At 48.4% G+C, this 14074-nt stretch overlaps 1 protein-coding gene across 1 annotated transcript in view; it reads left to right on the plus strand.

The window, feature by feature from the left end:
- Positions 1-11037: 11037 nt before the first annotated feature.
- CHSY3 (chondroitin sulfate synthase 3) overlaps positions 11038-14074 on the plus strand; it is a 184464-nt gene continuing 181427 nt past the window's right edge. Inside the window, exons 1-2 of the mRNA XM_050913346.1 lie at positions 11038-11752; positions 13616-13899. Coding sequence (XP_050769303.1) covers positions 11038-11752; positions 13616-13899 — 999 coding nt within the window. The remainder of the gene's footprint in view (positions 11753-13615; positions 13900-14074) is intronic.

Consider the following 14074-nt stretch of genomic DNA (forward strand, 5'->3'; position numbering starts at 1 on the left):
AACACTCTGATGTTTTAGTTGTTGCTGAGTAGCGCTTATCCTAAGTTAAGGACTTTCCAGTTTCCCATGCTCTGCCAGCAAGCAGGTGAGCAAGAAGCTGGGAGGGAGCACAGGCAGGACAGCTGACCCGAACTAGCCAGAAGGATATTCCATACCATGGAATGTCATGCTCAGTATGTAAACAGGAGGGAGTTGGCTGGGAGGGGGGAATCATTGCTCAGTCAGCGGGTGATGAGCAATTGCATTGTGCATCACTGGTTTTTTGGTTTGTTTTTTTTTTTCCCTTCTTTTTTTGTTATATTCCTTTTCATTACAATTATTATTATTATATTGCATAATTATTATTGTTAGTATTATATTTTACTTTCATTGTTAAACTGTTCTTGTCTCAACCCACGAGTTTTACCTTTTTTTCCCAATTCTCCTCCCCATCCCACTGGGAGTCAGGGGAGAGTGAGTGAGTGGCTGCATGGTGCTTAGCTGCTGGCTGGGGTTAAACCACGACAGTTATTTTTCTCCCCTTTCTCAAAAAATTTTTCTGCTGTGTTGCCCCATAAGATGATGTCATCAATGTATTGCAGGTGTTCTGGAGCTTCACCCTTTTCCAGTGCAGTCTGGATCAGTCCATGGCAAATGGTGGGGCTGTGTTTCCACCCCTGGGGCAGTCGATTCCAGGTGTACTGGACACCCCTCCAAGTGAAAGCAAACTGCGGCCGGCAGTCTGCTGCCAAAGTGATTGAGAAAAATCCATTAACGATATCAATTGTGGCGTACCACTTGGCTGCCCTTGACTCCAGTTCATATTGAAGTTCTAGCATGTCTGGCACAGCAGCACTCAGTGGCAGAGTGACTTCATTCAGGCCACGATAGTCTACTGTTAGTCTCCGCTCTCCATTAGACTTTCGCACTGGCCACATGGGGCTGTTAAAGGGTGAGCGAGTCCTGCTGATCATTCCTTGGCTCTCCAGTCGATGAATCAGTGTATGGATGGGAATCGGGGAATCTCGGTTGGTGCAATATTGCTGCCTGTGCACTGTTGTGGTAGCGATGGGCACCTGTTGTTCTTCAACCCTCAGCAACCCCACAACCAAAGGGTCCTCCGAGAGACTGGACAAGGTGGACAGCTGTTCAGTTTCCTCCATCTCCAAGGCAGCTATACCAAAGGCCCACTGGTACCCTTTTGAGTCCTTGAAATACCCTCTCCTGAGATAATCTATGCCAAGGATGCATGGGGCCTCTGGGCCAGTCACAATGGGGTGTTTTTGCCACTCATTCCCAGTTAGGCTTATTTCAGCCTCCAAAACAGTTAGCTGTTGGGATCCCCTTGTCACACCAGAAATACAAATGGGTTCTGGGCCTTTCTAGCTTGATGGCATTAGGGTACATTGTGCACCAGTGTCCACTAGAGCCTTATACTCCTGTGGGTTTGATGTGCCAGGCCATCGGATCCACACAGTCCAGTAAACCCGGTTGTCCATCTCCTCCACCGGGCTGGAGGCAGGGCCCCTCTAGTCCTGGTCATAGGATTCTCCACTCACTTTTTGTAAAAACAGATTAGAATTCCTTTCCATAGGATCAGAAGTAAAATCAGCCCTTCTGCTCTGTCTGGGAAACTGCCCACTGGAGACTGGAGCAGCATTTTTCCTGGAAGAACCCTCATGTGTGATTGTTTTTCCCTTCAATTCACGCACCCGTACCTCTACGGTCGAGGTAGGTTTTCCATCCCACTTTCTCATGTCCTCTCCATGGTCCCGCAAGTAAAACCACAGGGTACCCCATGGTGTGTACTTTCTATATTCTCTCTCTTGAGCAGGGGAACACTTACTCCTAATAGCTGAGATATTGGTCTGTACAGGTGAGGAGTCGGACATATCCTCTTTGAATTGCTGGAACTCTCGAGACAATTTCTTGGCTAGTATGTCTGGCAATTTCTCCACAGCCGCAACAAGGAGGAAGAGAGATTTTCTTCATATTGCTGGAGTTGGCGAGCCAATTCATCCACCGTTGGTCCCTCTTCGTCTTTCCAGGTCAGTACTGCCAATGGGTTGGCATAGGACAAAGGTGCGCTTCGTACAAACTTCTGCCACGTGGGTTGTGTGCAGTGGACTTCATCTGGATCTGTGGGTAACTGTGCATTGTCTGGGTCATAATAAACCATCTCCCACACAGCTAATTCCCTCAAGTACTGGATACCTTTCTCCATGGTGGCCCACTTGCCTGGATGACATACAACATCTTTCTTGAAGGGATACCTTTCCCTCACACCTGAGAGAAGTTGCCTCCAGAGGCTGAGAGCTTGTGTCTTTTGTCCAATCGCTTTGTCAATGCCCTCCTCCCTAGAAAGGGATCCCAGCTGCTTGGATTCCCTACTCCCTTAATTCCAAGCTACTGGCTCCGTTATCCCAGCATCGGAGCAGCCAGGTGATAATGTGCTCACCTGGATGACGGCTGAAGTCTTTTCATATATCTCGCAGCTCACTCAGGGATAGGGATCGGGTGATTATCTCTGGTTCTGCCTCTTCCTTCTGTTCTCGTGATGACCCTGGTTCATCTTCATCTCTTACTAAGTGAACTGATTTTTTAGTGTATTTCTTCTTCTGTATGGGGGTGACTGATACTGGCACTGGTTGACTCTCTGGTTCAGCTGCAGTGCTTGTCGCGGGGGGCTGAGTAGCTGCAGTCCTTGTTGCCGGGGTTTGAGTAGCCACAGTCACAGGGGTTGGAGTAGGTACAGTGCCTGTCACCAGGGTCTGAGTAGCCGCAGTGCCTGTCATCAGGGTTAGAGTAGCCACAGTGCCTGTTGCCAAGGTTTGAGTAGCCGCAATGCTTATTGCCGCGGTTTGAGTAGCGGCAGTACCTGTCACAGGGGTTGATCTTTGGGTGGTATTCTTAGTTTAACCCTAAACAAGACCTGAACCACAGTCAAGATTCCTAGCAGTTTTGTTCTACTTGGTTTGTTTTGTTTTTTTTTTAATTCAGTTTAAATTTTTATTTCCTCTGCCAGATTTTTCTTTTCAAATGGCTTTAACAACCTTCAGAGTTTTTGGCATCCACTTCTCAAGCAGTGCCCTCTGCCTTCACAAAACAACACAAGAAAGTATATGCCACATAGCTTCACACATTACAACAATTAGTAAAAGCTATTACAACAAGAACTTTTTCTGCCTTATGAACATATTTTAAAATTTTGGAAGAAAGTGCTACACAGCTTCTTTTCCTACTGTAGATATTGTAGGGAAGTTATGTTAAGCAAGAAAGGCTTTTACTTTCAATCTTAATCTTTCTCCATACAGTCAGTTCTCAGAGTACATTGAGAACCAAATGTTTCTGCTGAGGTCTTTAAAAGAGAGACTTTCCGTTGTGCTCCTTACAATTGTAGCTACCTCTTTACTAGGATTGATGTACATGGCTTTCTGTCTATCCTAAGTGCATATGGAGATGCAGCACATTGCTGACTTTCTTTCAAAGGGCAGAAATTACTCCGCTTAATCCTTATATCTGCCACTAGAATAGTAGGCAATAATGTGTGACACAAGTGTTAATACAGGAAACAACACTGCATTCTCTAGTTATCAGAAATGTGCAGGATCCTACGGGAAACAGACTCCTTCTGCCAACAATTCCCCTGGGATGAACAGGTCCTCAATTCCCCTGAAACGTTCTCTGGATTCCCCTGCTTGGGATTCTTTCAGGAACTTTACCCCAAGCCACCCAGGTAAGGCCAAAGCACACTTCTTGGGACGACAGTTGCAGAACATGCTCCAAACTTGGAAACTTCCAGGTTTTGCAGGATTTTGGAAGAGTCTTTCTGCCTACAGCCTCTACCAGTGCATGCATACTGTGGCTCCAGAGAGTGCTTCCCTGCTTCCAGGTGAGAGCGTCTCTGTTGGCACAAGAGTTGGCTGTGCACCGTACCATCTCATCCTGTGGCTTCAAAGGAGAAGATGCTGTGCCTGTGGACTGGTAGGATGCCACAGTGTCCTGCAGCCATGTGCCTGATATGGTGTCAGGATCAAAACCTGTGTGGTGTGTTACAAAACATACCTGCATTACAGGTTAGATGGCATGAGAGTGCAACGGACCTGTGATGCTGGGAAAGGTGCACCTTTCCTAACTTAGATCTGAGTATTTCCTATGGAGGTCAGGCCCTGTGCGGAGAAATTATATACAATCTCCCAAACCCATTAAAACCACTTGAGACTGTGCCTTCCATACAAGTCCACAGCTATTGCGGCACCTGAGGAGGAAGAGAGTAAATACTGCTATCCACCACATACATAGGACCGTTTAATGTATCCCACATAGAGGTGGGAGCTGTGTATGGATGTCTGCTATTTATAAGAGAGAGTGATTTAGTCTCATTTACTTGTATTCTAAGATGAGAGGGAAAACTACTACAAAATACAGAAAAAATAAACAGTTTGAAAGAGGAGCAAAATAAAACAGGTTAAATAAAATTTACATATAAATTGCCAATGTAAACTTAAGTGTCATAATAATTCTTCATAAATATATGTCGCAAATGTTAACTCTGAAAGGATTTTCATAAGTATGGATTTCATAGCCTAGCCCATCACGCATATTATTTCAATTGGGCTTTAATAAAAAAATAAGTTACAGGAGTATGGAGTTCCACATTTATCTTTCATTAAATTGCAGATCAAGTACGTTCGTTTCACAAGTAAAAGATGGGTTTGGTAATAGCTGATGTTGCAAACTCATCTTGAACCTAAAATTCAAGTTACTGCTGGATTTTCAGAATTGCATATAATTCTGGAAGATATAAAGGTTTTGCTTTCAGTAATGCCCATTGCACTTCACTGATCTCAGTCTGGAGCAGGACTGAGTACATGGAGCTTCAGAAATGGCTCTGTGGACACTAGTGAAGGAGCAAGATACTGCAGTTGAATTTCTGCTCCAGTAGCTGTCATTGCTCTGCAAGGAAATGGTGGTTAAGACCGTAAGTGTGTGGATGTGACTGAATATACACAAGGAGCTGATCTCTCTTGAAAGAAAGGGCTATATTTATCCAAGATCTAGCTGGGTCCAGTGCCCAGTAAAATCAACAGAAAAGATTTTAATCACATTCAGTCGGATGGCTGTGAGGGTTAATAGATTGGACCTATAATTACTTTCCAGAATCAAACTATATGTAGAAATGCAAATGGCTATAGAGTCAGATGTTGCAATAACGCAGGCACCACGTAACAATACCCAGTTCAGCATAAACACCCTGGAGTTTCAGAACGTAAGAATAAAAATAAAGACAATAAAAGTATTTATTAGTTAATATACCATTAATGCAGATGATTACCCAGATGTATCAATAAATAAATATATGCTTATAAAAATGTTAAAGCATAGTTGGCAGTTACAACTACTGCTCTGTAAGTGATGTATATATGCCTCCACAATAATACTGAAAGCCCAAGGGGAATTTCAAGCTTAATGTTTTCAAAAGTTTGCTCTACAAGACAATTGAAATGTCTTTGTCTTTTGCAGATGGCCGTGCTAGCTCTGAGGTAAGCCATTTTTGTGGGGTGGGCACATCATTACAGTCTACCACTTAAAGCCAAATGCTATAAATTTCCTGTAACCTCACACACCTAAAAGGGAGCTATTCACTGCTTCCTGGTGATATTTTAAAGAACAAAAGTGAAAAAGCAGTGAAAAAAGTTTTGTTTTGGTTTCAAAGACTGAGACCCTACTGCAAAATTTTCAGACCTGTCTGATTAGTGATACTAATAGCTCCGGCCCTTCAATAATGAATATTTCAGTCTTGAGTTTCTCCTTTCTTGCATCAAGCAGATCCATTTCTCACCATTTTTTTAGGCTGTTTTGTTTTGTTTTGAAAATGGCATTCATCGCCATTATTGTTTCTTAACTTTCTAACAGAGCTTGAGTTGATTGTAGTGGCTGCTACAACATAAATTGAAGCCATCCCTAGGCTGCTTTTTGAATTCACACAATATGTTACCAAGATCCTCTTAAAAAGAACACAAAATAGAAATCTGAAATTGTTTTCCATCTCTGAAATTCTATAAACCTGTCCTTAATACCTCAAAATCTATACAAAAAACCTAATTATACGTTAAAGTTGATTTTGGTCTGCCTTGCGGGAACCATACATCATATGACTTCCATACCAACACACATACAAACAAAACTCTTATTTCCATAAGAGCTGTGACACACATCATACTGAGAGTCCCAAGTAAATAGTCTCTTAGGTGGAATGGCACTAAGCTGCTTTATCAACAAATGCCGTAACAGCTACTTGATCTTTGATATGTGTGCCTATATTTATGTATATATTTAATCTTAATACTCCATAAAGCTCTCTTTAGAGCAAAACTTAGCACAGTTAAGGGTCAGGAGTTCCATCCGAAGTAACAGCTGTAATACAACTGGAGCAATTAATTTCTCCTCACAATCGTGCTTCAGTTTTCTTTTACAGCTGACATATTGCATATTTTAGCAACTGGTTACTAATGCAGAAAAGATATCCTGCTGTTCTAACAGACCTATTTGTTTATGAGGATATCTGGGGTTGAGTGAAATAAAGCTGGAATAAAGAATTCAGTTCAGTGAGCTCCTTTCTGACAGTGGAATTAAATTGGATGCTTTCTCTTCCCTGTTCAGTTCTAATCTGCTCCTGGGCTATGTCTGTTTCAGCTAATCAACCTACACTGTTAAAGCATCGTTTCTTGAGATGACTGACACAGGACAGGGGACCAGCAGGATAAAAGACGGTGCCCAAAGATAGTTTCACAACTTACCCTCAGCCTCACTTACAGTGCAGCTAGCTTTAGTCAGTGCTTTTCACCTACGAAGAGATTGTGAATGGTGTTAGGGCTATCTTGTTTTAGACGCCCTTTACATGATAGGTACATTCTGTAAACTGCAGCTCAAGTGTCAGCATCATATTCAGACATCTCAGCAACCTAGTTGAGTGAAAACATCCAAGAATGCACTCAAGATTTATCTTCCTTTATTTTCTGTCCAGTGTTGGATTTGAAGCCTACTAGTAATTCCTAGCAATCTATCATTGGTGGCTTTGGACTTGCACCTGAGAAGAAAAAGTAGTAAGACTACTACTAAGGCTGAGGAGAAAAAGTTTGGGAAAAAACAGCTCTGTTCCTCTCTGACACTGCAGATGTGTCAACCACCCCTTTAGTCTGGGGCTCTGTGCCTGTTGAAGACAAAATGACTGGGTTCTGTGTGGCCAGAATGACTTTCAAAAAAGTAAAGTGAGAGTGAGAAGTTGATACCCACCCATTTGAACTCTGGCTTCTGCTGGTATCATTGTGTAAGAAAGATTGGTCACTTCTTCTAGAGCTAAAAAAATACTATTTTAGTTTAAAAGTATTACTAAGGACAAGGATACCTGTCCTGGTTTTGGCTGGGACAGAGTTAACTTTCTTTTTTAGTAGCTGGTACAGTGCTGTGTTTTGGATTTAGTGTGAGAATGATGTTGATAACACACTGATGTTCTAGTTGTTGCTAAGTAAGTAGCACTTATCTTAAGCCAAGGATTTTTCAGTTTCTCATGCTCTGCCAGCAAGCAGGTGTACAAGAAGCTGGGAGGGAGCATAGCCGGGGCAGCTGACCTAAACTAGCCAAAGGGGTATTCCGTACCATGGAATGTCATGCCCAGTATATAAACAGGGGGGAGTTGGCCGGGAGGCGTGGATGGCGGCTCGGGAACTAACTCAGCATCGGTCAGCGGGTGGTGAGCAGTTGCATTGTGCATCACTGTTTCCCCCCCCCCCTCTTTTTTTGTTGTATTCCTTTTCATTACTATTATTATTATATTTCATTATTACTATTGTTAGTATTATATTTTACTTTAGGTATTAAACTGTTCTTATCTCAACCCACGAGTTTTACTTTTTTTTTCTTTCCTTTCCTCCTCCTCCTCACCCCACTGGGAGGGGGAGGGGGAAACGGCTGCGTGGTGCTTAGTTGCTGGCTGGGGTTAAACCACGACAATACCTCTATGTTTCTGCCATTCTTTCATCAAAGGACATGTGTGTAAAATTCGATTAGAGGCTGTAAAACTATGGGGATGAAATGAGAGATTGCATTTTCCACCTTTTTTACAAGAGAAAAAACAAAAATGTTAAGAGAATCCCCCGAGATTATAATTAGAAACACATGGTACAGTGGACAGAAGGCAGATTTTCTAATTTCCAATCGAATTTTTGTTACATAATTATCTTTCACGTTTTTGAAGCTATTGCCTGGCCCTGGCCTCTCTCTTTCCCTCCAAACACATTCAGTGTGACATTGGTGTAATGTTCTTATCAAATGCGTTATAACATGTAACAAGCCACGTAGACATGAACTCACGATACGCAGCTTAACAAATTACTATATCAAGTATTTATTTTAATTGGAAAGGCATTCTGGGTTTCACTCCTTTACTGAACACGGCTACAGGACTATTGTTACTAACCACTAGATGCCACCGTTGCTCCTATAAAAGCAGCCCAGTCTGCGTCTTGGTCTGTCCATAAAAAACAAACCTTCAACAGATTTCCCTACAGTGTATTGAAATACTGGTATAGCATTGAGCTAAAAATATAAATGCAGGTACACACTTGTAATATTTCTGCTCCAAATATCCTTATACTCAATTCCTTTATAAACTATCTTGATAATACACAACACCTTAAGGTCCATTTTCATCTTGGAAGTGTGTAAAAGGCTTTGTGGTCACCTCTCACAGGTCCACCTGCTCTTTTTGTGACAAAAATAAGCGCTGTCAGACCTGAGGCATCTGCACAGCTGACACTGTCTGGAGTCATTTCAGCGTATGCATAAGCAATGGAAGTACCTTTGTGTCGTACATTGTACCTCTGCAGCCCCATAGCAGTAAGTTGTCTGAAAATTTAGGATGCCGTCATGATGGGGTTGTGTAGGTGTAAAGGAGCCTTACTACTGGAGGTCGTACTGCGTGTGACTCGCTGGGACCCAGCAACTCCCAACTGTTTGCACGGAGCCGGCGGGGGGAAGGAGTGGGAGATAGTATTTTTAAGTGGCAGACTCATGTGGAAAGCTGAGACACTCATAATGCTGATAATTCCTAATGCCGTGGTAAAAGCTTTCTGAAGAACAGCCTTCCTGCTTAGCTTCTTACCTGTTAGTAGCGTGGTGAAGGCAGACCCAGGATCTGCCACCTTGTTGCTCATAGATCTTGGGTGCTATTTATGTGCCCCGACACATTGCTTGGGCTGTTTTTAGTGGTGACAGCTGGAGTGAATACGTATGTGTGCCTGCTACCTAGTGCCTTGCTGCTTGGCATTATAAATGCTCCAGCCTGTGTGCACGTAGAGAGGAAATTAATGATGGGCTGCTTTGGAAAGGATGCTCAGCCCTGGGGAAGCTAGAGGGTATGTTTCCTGAGCCTGATGCTTGCACATCTCAAAACCACAAAGAGCACACAGCCTGCTCACTGCATGTGGCAGAGGCACAAGGAAAAACTGAAAATGACTTCAGTAAGCGACCTCTTCGTAGCTAAAGACTATGCAGAGTAGGCTTTTTTTCTTTGTTAGGTGGGTGAAGTAATTTCTGTCTTTTTGGAAAAAGGCTTGAAATTTTTCTCTCACCATTCCCTTACTTTTGATAGCATCACACAATACTAGCTCCGATACTCCTCCTCTTGCCTTGACATATGTGTCTGACAATTGATAAAGTCACATGAAGTGATAGACAATCCCATAGACTTAGCTACAAAAATGGGTGGTTTTGTTGACAAACGTTTAAACATATGCTACTGGATCTTCAGTAACTTGGATGTATTTCAGTGAAATGAAAAATGGATGTGAGGAACAATTTAGGGCTTTTGCTGGAGATGAGCATCTTGCACAATTAAATTAGGGATGCATATAAATATGGAGGATATGAGGGAGATCTTAAACTTCAGAATTAAAGCTGTCCCTATAGGCACAGTGGCCTGTACGTTTAATTCCTGTTGTCAGTCAACTTGGGCTGCAAACAGTGCAGTCATCCTGAGGTCGGGAGGATGGGGAGGCAATGCCCCAGCATCTTGGAGCTCCTGATAACAGTAATGTACTCAAGCTGTGGGAATTCGTGCCACAGGAAAAGACATGGTCAGGAAGGGCCACAGTTCTTGGCTGGAATGTTGTTAACTGTTCGGGGCCAGGGAGCAGAGGGCAGAGCAGAGGCAGGGGAGACGGCTTCCCTCCTCCTGAAACTACACCCGTGACCTGCCTTTCCATGACCATCCTTTGGATGAGAAACCAGGGCAGGACGGTCCTACCCGGCGTCCCGTGGCCGCCCACGGTCGATGTGAAGTCTGCGGCCGCAGATGAGCCCCCGGCCTCTCCCGACGCGGCGGCGCGAGCAGGGCGCACCGGTGCGCGGCCGGGGACAAGCGGCGCGGCCGGGGCACCCCTCCCCACCGCCCGGCGGGCGGGCGGCCGGCCCCGGCCCCGGCCCCGGCCCCGGCCCCGGCCGCGGCGGGGGGCGCGGGGCGCCGGAGGGCGGCGGGGCCGGGCCGGGTGGCGGGGCCGCGGCGCTGGGGATCCGCGAGCGGCACCTAAAAAAATCGTTTCCTTCCGGAGCGGCGGCGGCGGCCGCCACTTCCCCGGCGCGGCTCGGGCGCCGGCGGCGGCGCCCTCCGGGGTGAGGCGCTCGGAAGCTGCGGAGGAAGCCGGCTGAGCGGCGAGCGCGGAGCGGGGGCCGCCGCCGCCACCGCCGCCGCCGCCGCCGCGTGGAGGAGGCTGAGCGGTGGGAGGGGCGGGGAGGGACCAGCCGCCGCGGTGACAAGGTGCCAGCGGAGCGGAGGGGCCGCCGCTAGTGCTCCGCCGTCCTCGCCGCCGCCCTCCCGCCCGGAGAAGTTTGACTCGGGAGCAGCGCAGCCGCCCGGGCCGCCGCGGCGGGGCAGGGGAGCCGCGCCGGGAGTCGCCGCGCCCGGGGCCGCCGCGGGACGGGGGTCGCCTCCAGCGGGAGGCGGCGGGGGGACGCCGGCGGCGGCGGCAGCGGCGCTACGGGAGCCGCCCCGCCCGCGCCATGGCAGCGCGGTCCCGGAGACCCTGGCTGAGCGTGGTGCTGGGGCTGGTGCTGGGCTTCACCGCCGCCTCCTGGCTCATCGCCCCCAAAGTGGCCGAGCTGAGCGAGAAGAAGAGGCGCGGCGCCAGCCTCTGCTCCTACTACGGCCGCTCGGCGGGGCCGGGGGCGGCCGGGGGCGCGGCGGCGCCGGGCGGGAAGCAGGCGCCGCCGGAGGCAGCGGCGGTGCTGGGCGGCACGAGTTTCAGGAGCAGCCCCTGGGAACTGCCGCCGGCGGCGGAGGAGGGCACGGTCTCCAGCCCCGCCGCCGGCGGAGAAGGGGAGCCGGAGGAGGAGGAGGAAGGCGGCGAGAAGCGGAGCGGCCGGCCCGGCGGCAGCCACAACGGGAGCGGGGACTGGGGGGGCGCCCCGGGCTGCGCCAAGCCCCGCAACTTCCTCTACGTGGGGGTGATGACGGCCCAGAAGTACCTGGGCAGCCGGGCGGTGGCGGCGCAGCGGACGTGGGCGCCCTCGGTGCCGGGCCGCGTGGAGTTCTTCTCCAGCCAGGGCTCCGCCGCGCCCCCCGGGCTGCCCCTGCTGCCCGTCGTCGCCCTGCCCGGCGTGGACGACTCCTACCCGCCGCAGAAGAAGTCCTTCATGATGATCAAGTACATGCACGACCACTACCTGGACAAGTACGAGTGGTTCATGCGGGCGGACGACGACGTCTACATTAAAGGTGACCGGCGCCCCGCGCCCCGCCGGCGGGAGGGAGGGCGGGCAGCGGTGGCCTGGGGGCCCGGCGGGGTCCCACGAGGGGTGGGGAGAGTCGGTTCCCGCCCGGAGGGGGAGCGCAAGGGGTACCTCGACCCACCTCCCGCCCCGGCGGCGTTTGCTTCCAGCCCCTGTGTGCGGGGCGTGGGGTGCCGTCCCGGCGCTGAGGTCCCGGTGGGAACCCCGAGGTGCCCCCGTGGGGCCGGGCTGGGCCGGGCCGGGCTGGGCCGCCCCTGGGGAGGCCGCGGCGCCGGGGCGCGTTGGAGGGCTGAGCCGGCGGGTTGGACCGCGGCGGGCACCGTGAGCGGTCCCTGCGTGGGCGTGGGATCCCGGTGCTGCGCGCCCCGCGCTTGCTGCCGGCGCGGCCCTCCGGGCGAGGGTCTGCCGTGGGCCGGCGGAGAGGGTCCGGTCCGGCGCGGCCCGGCGGGCGGCGGGGCTGGGCGCGGGCAGGGGGGCGGCGGGGTGGTGGCGGCCCCGTGTCCCGCCGCGCTCGGCTGCGCAGCCTAAGGGTGGCAGTCCCGCCTCGTCCCGCCGCCCGTAGGCAGGCGGCGGGCGGGAGCGGCGGGGAGCGCTGCCGGCTGCGTCCTGCTCCGGCCGGGCAGCCCCCGCCGCGGCTGCGGCTCAGCCCCAAGGCTTCGATTCGGTGCTCCTCGGAAATGATGTTTTCAGCGCTGGTGAAAGTTCTCTGCCGGCTGACGGACACTTCGGCTGAGCAAACGCCGCCTCTGAAGGCTACTTGTAAAGCTGCTGTTCTCCTTTGCAGCGTGTGTCTCTGGAAAGTACAAGCCCTATTTCCGTGCAAGTTTTATAGCACCATTAGAAAATGATGTTCTGCAACCCGCTTCGTTTTGGTCTACGCTTGTTGCTGCTGTTACTTGTGCAGTGTCCTGCTTTTAGGAAAGAAAGAGAGGCTGAAATTGGAAGCGTAAGCCTAGGTTGTGAGTGTGGTTGCTTACACTGTTGAAAGCACTGTTGAAAGTTAGCTGGAGGTAACTATATACCTCCCTGTTTGTCACTTGATTTTGTTTGAGTCGTTTAATGGGCTGCTTGTCAGCTGTCATTCATCTGTGAAATACTCGCACATGTACACATGTGTATATGTATATATATTCAGTTGCAGACGTAAAAGTCACTGTTTTCTTTGGGCTCATTTCGGAGTTGTAATGAACCTGTCTTTAATTGGTTCCAAGGTTCCAAGTTAAACTTACGCAGAAACTTTTAATGTCAAATAAATATGAAATCACAATTTCTTAAAAGAAATAGGTAAGAGGTTTGAAGGAAAAGTGTGTAGACATTGTAGCACTGGACATACTTTGGAAGGAGCCCGAGTGTTACCTTGTTCTGACAATTACTCTATAATCAAACATATTTATCTTGGTTAATTTAGATTTGCTCTGGTCTTTTCAAAAATTAATCCCATTAAAATAATACCTGGCATTTCCCCTCCCCTCCCCTTCCTTCCCAGCCTGGAACTATATTGGCAAATTGTCCTACTTTAGAGAGAGTTTTAAACTAGCAAGGGAGTACTTTCCATCAGTATTGGTTGAACAGAACAAGGTTTACTGGTAAAATTAAGTTTTGATCATATTCTGGCTTTTGGCTGAATGAAATTGTCATTGTAATGTTAATTAATTTAAAAAAAAAAAAAGTCTGTGAAAGGTAAACTTGTCCAAGGATATTTTCAATTAGGTATAAGATACTGCTTTGGAAGTGATTTCCTGTGACACTCTCAAGTGCCTGTTACATGTTTAAAAAAGCTTGAGGTACACGAAAAGAGATGGCTGGCAGACTAGGCAGAGAAATAACAGTAATCTTTTTTCTTTTTCAGGTGAAAAATTGGAGGAGTTTCTTCGCTCACTGAACAGCAGTAAACCTCTGTATTTGGGACAGACTGGTCTGGGTAATATTGAAGAACTCGGAAAACTCGGGCTGGAGCCTGGAGAGAATTTCTGCATGGGCGGGCCGGGAATGATCTTCAGCCGGGAGGTTCTCAGGAGGATGGTGCCACACATAGGCGAATGCCTTCGAGAAATGTACACCACTCATGAGGATGTGGAGGTGGGCAGGTGTGTCCGAAGGTTCGGAGGAACTCAATGTGTTTGGTCATATGAGGTAAGTGACAGTGTAAATTGCAATGTTCTGTTTGTTTACAGAGTTTTACGTCTTGCAACGTAAGTAGCTGTATCTGCAATCTCTTTCCACCATAATTATGTTTTAATGCATACATCAGAATGTAAACTGCAGACTGTAAGGAAAAAAGAGAGTAAAACGTTCATGGTACGTTGCT

The sequence above is a fragment of the Gymnogyps californianus genome, chromosome Z, assembly GCF_018139145.2.
Source record: "Gymnogyps californianus isolate 813 chromosome Z, ASM1813914v2, whole genome shotgun sequence".
Taxonomy (NCBI): Eukaryota; Metazoa; Chordata; class Aves; order Accipitriformes; family Cathartidae; genus Gymnogyps; species Gymnogyps californianus.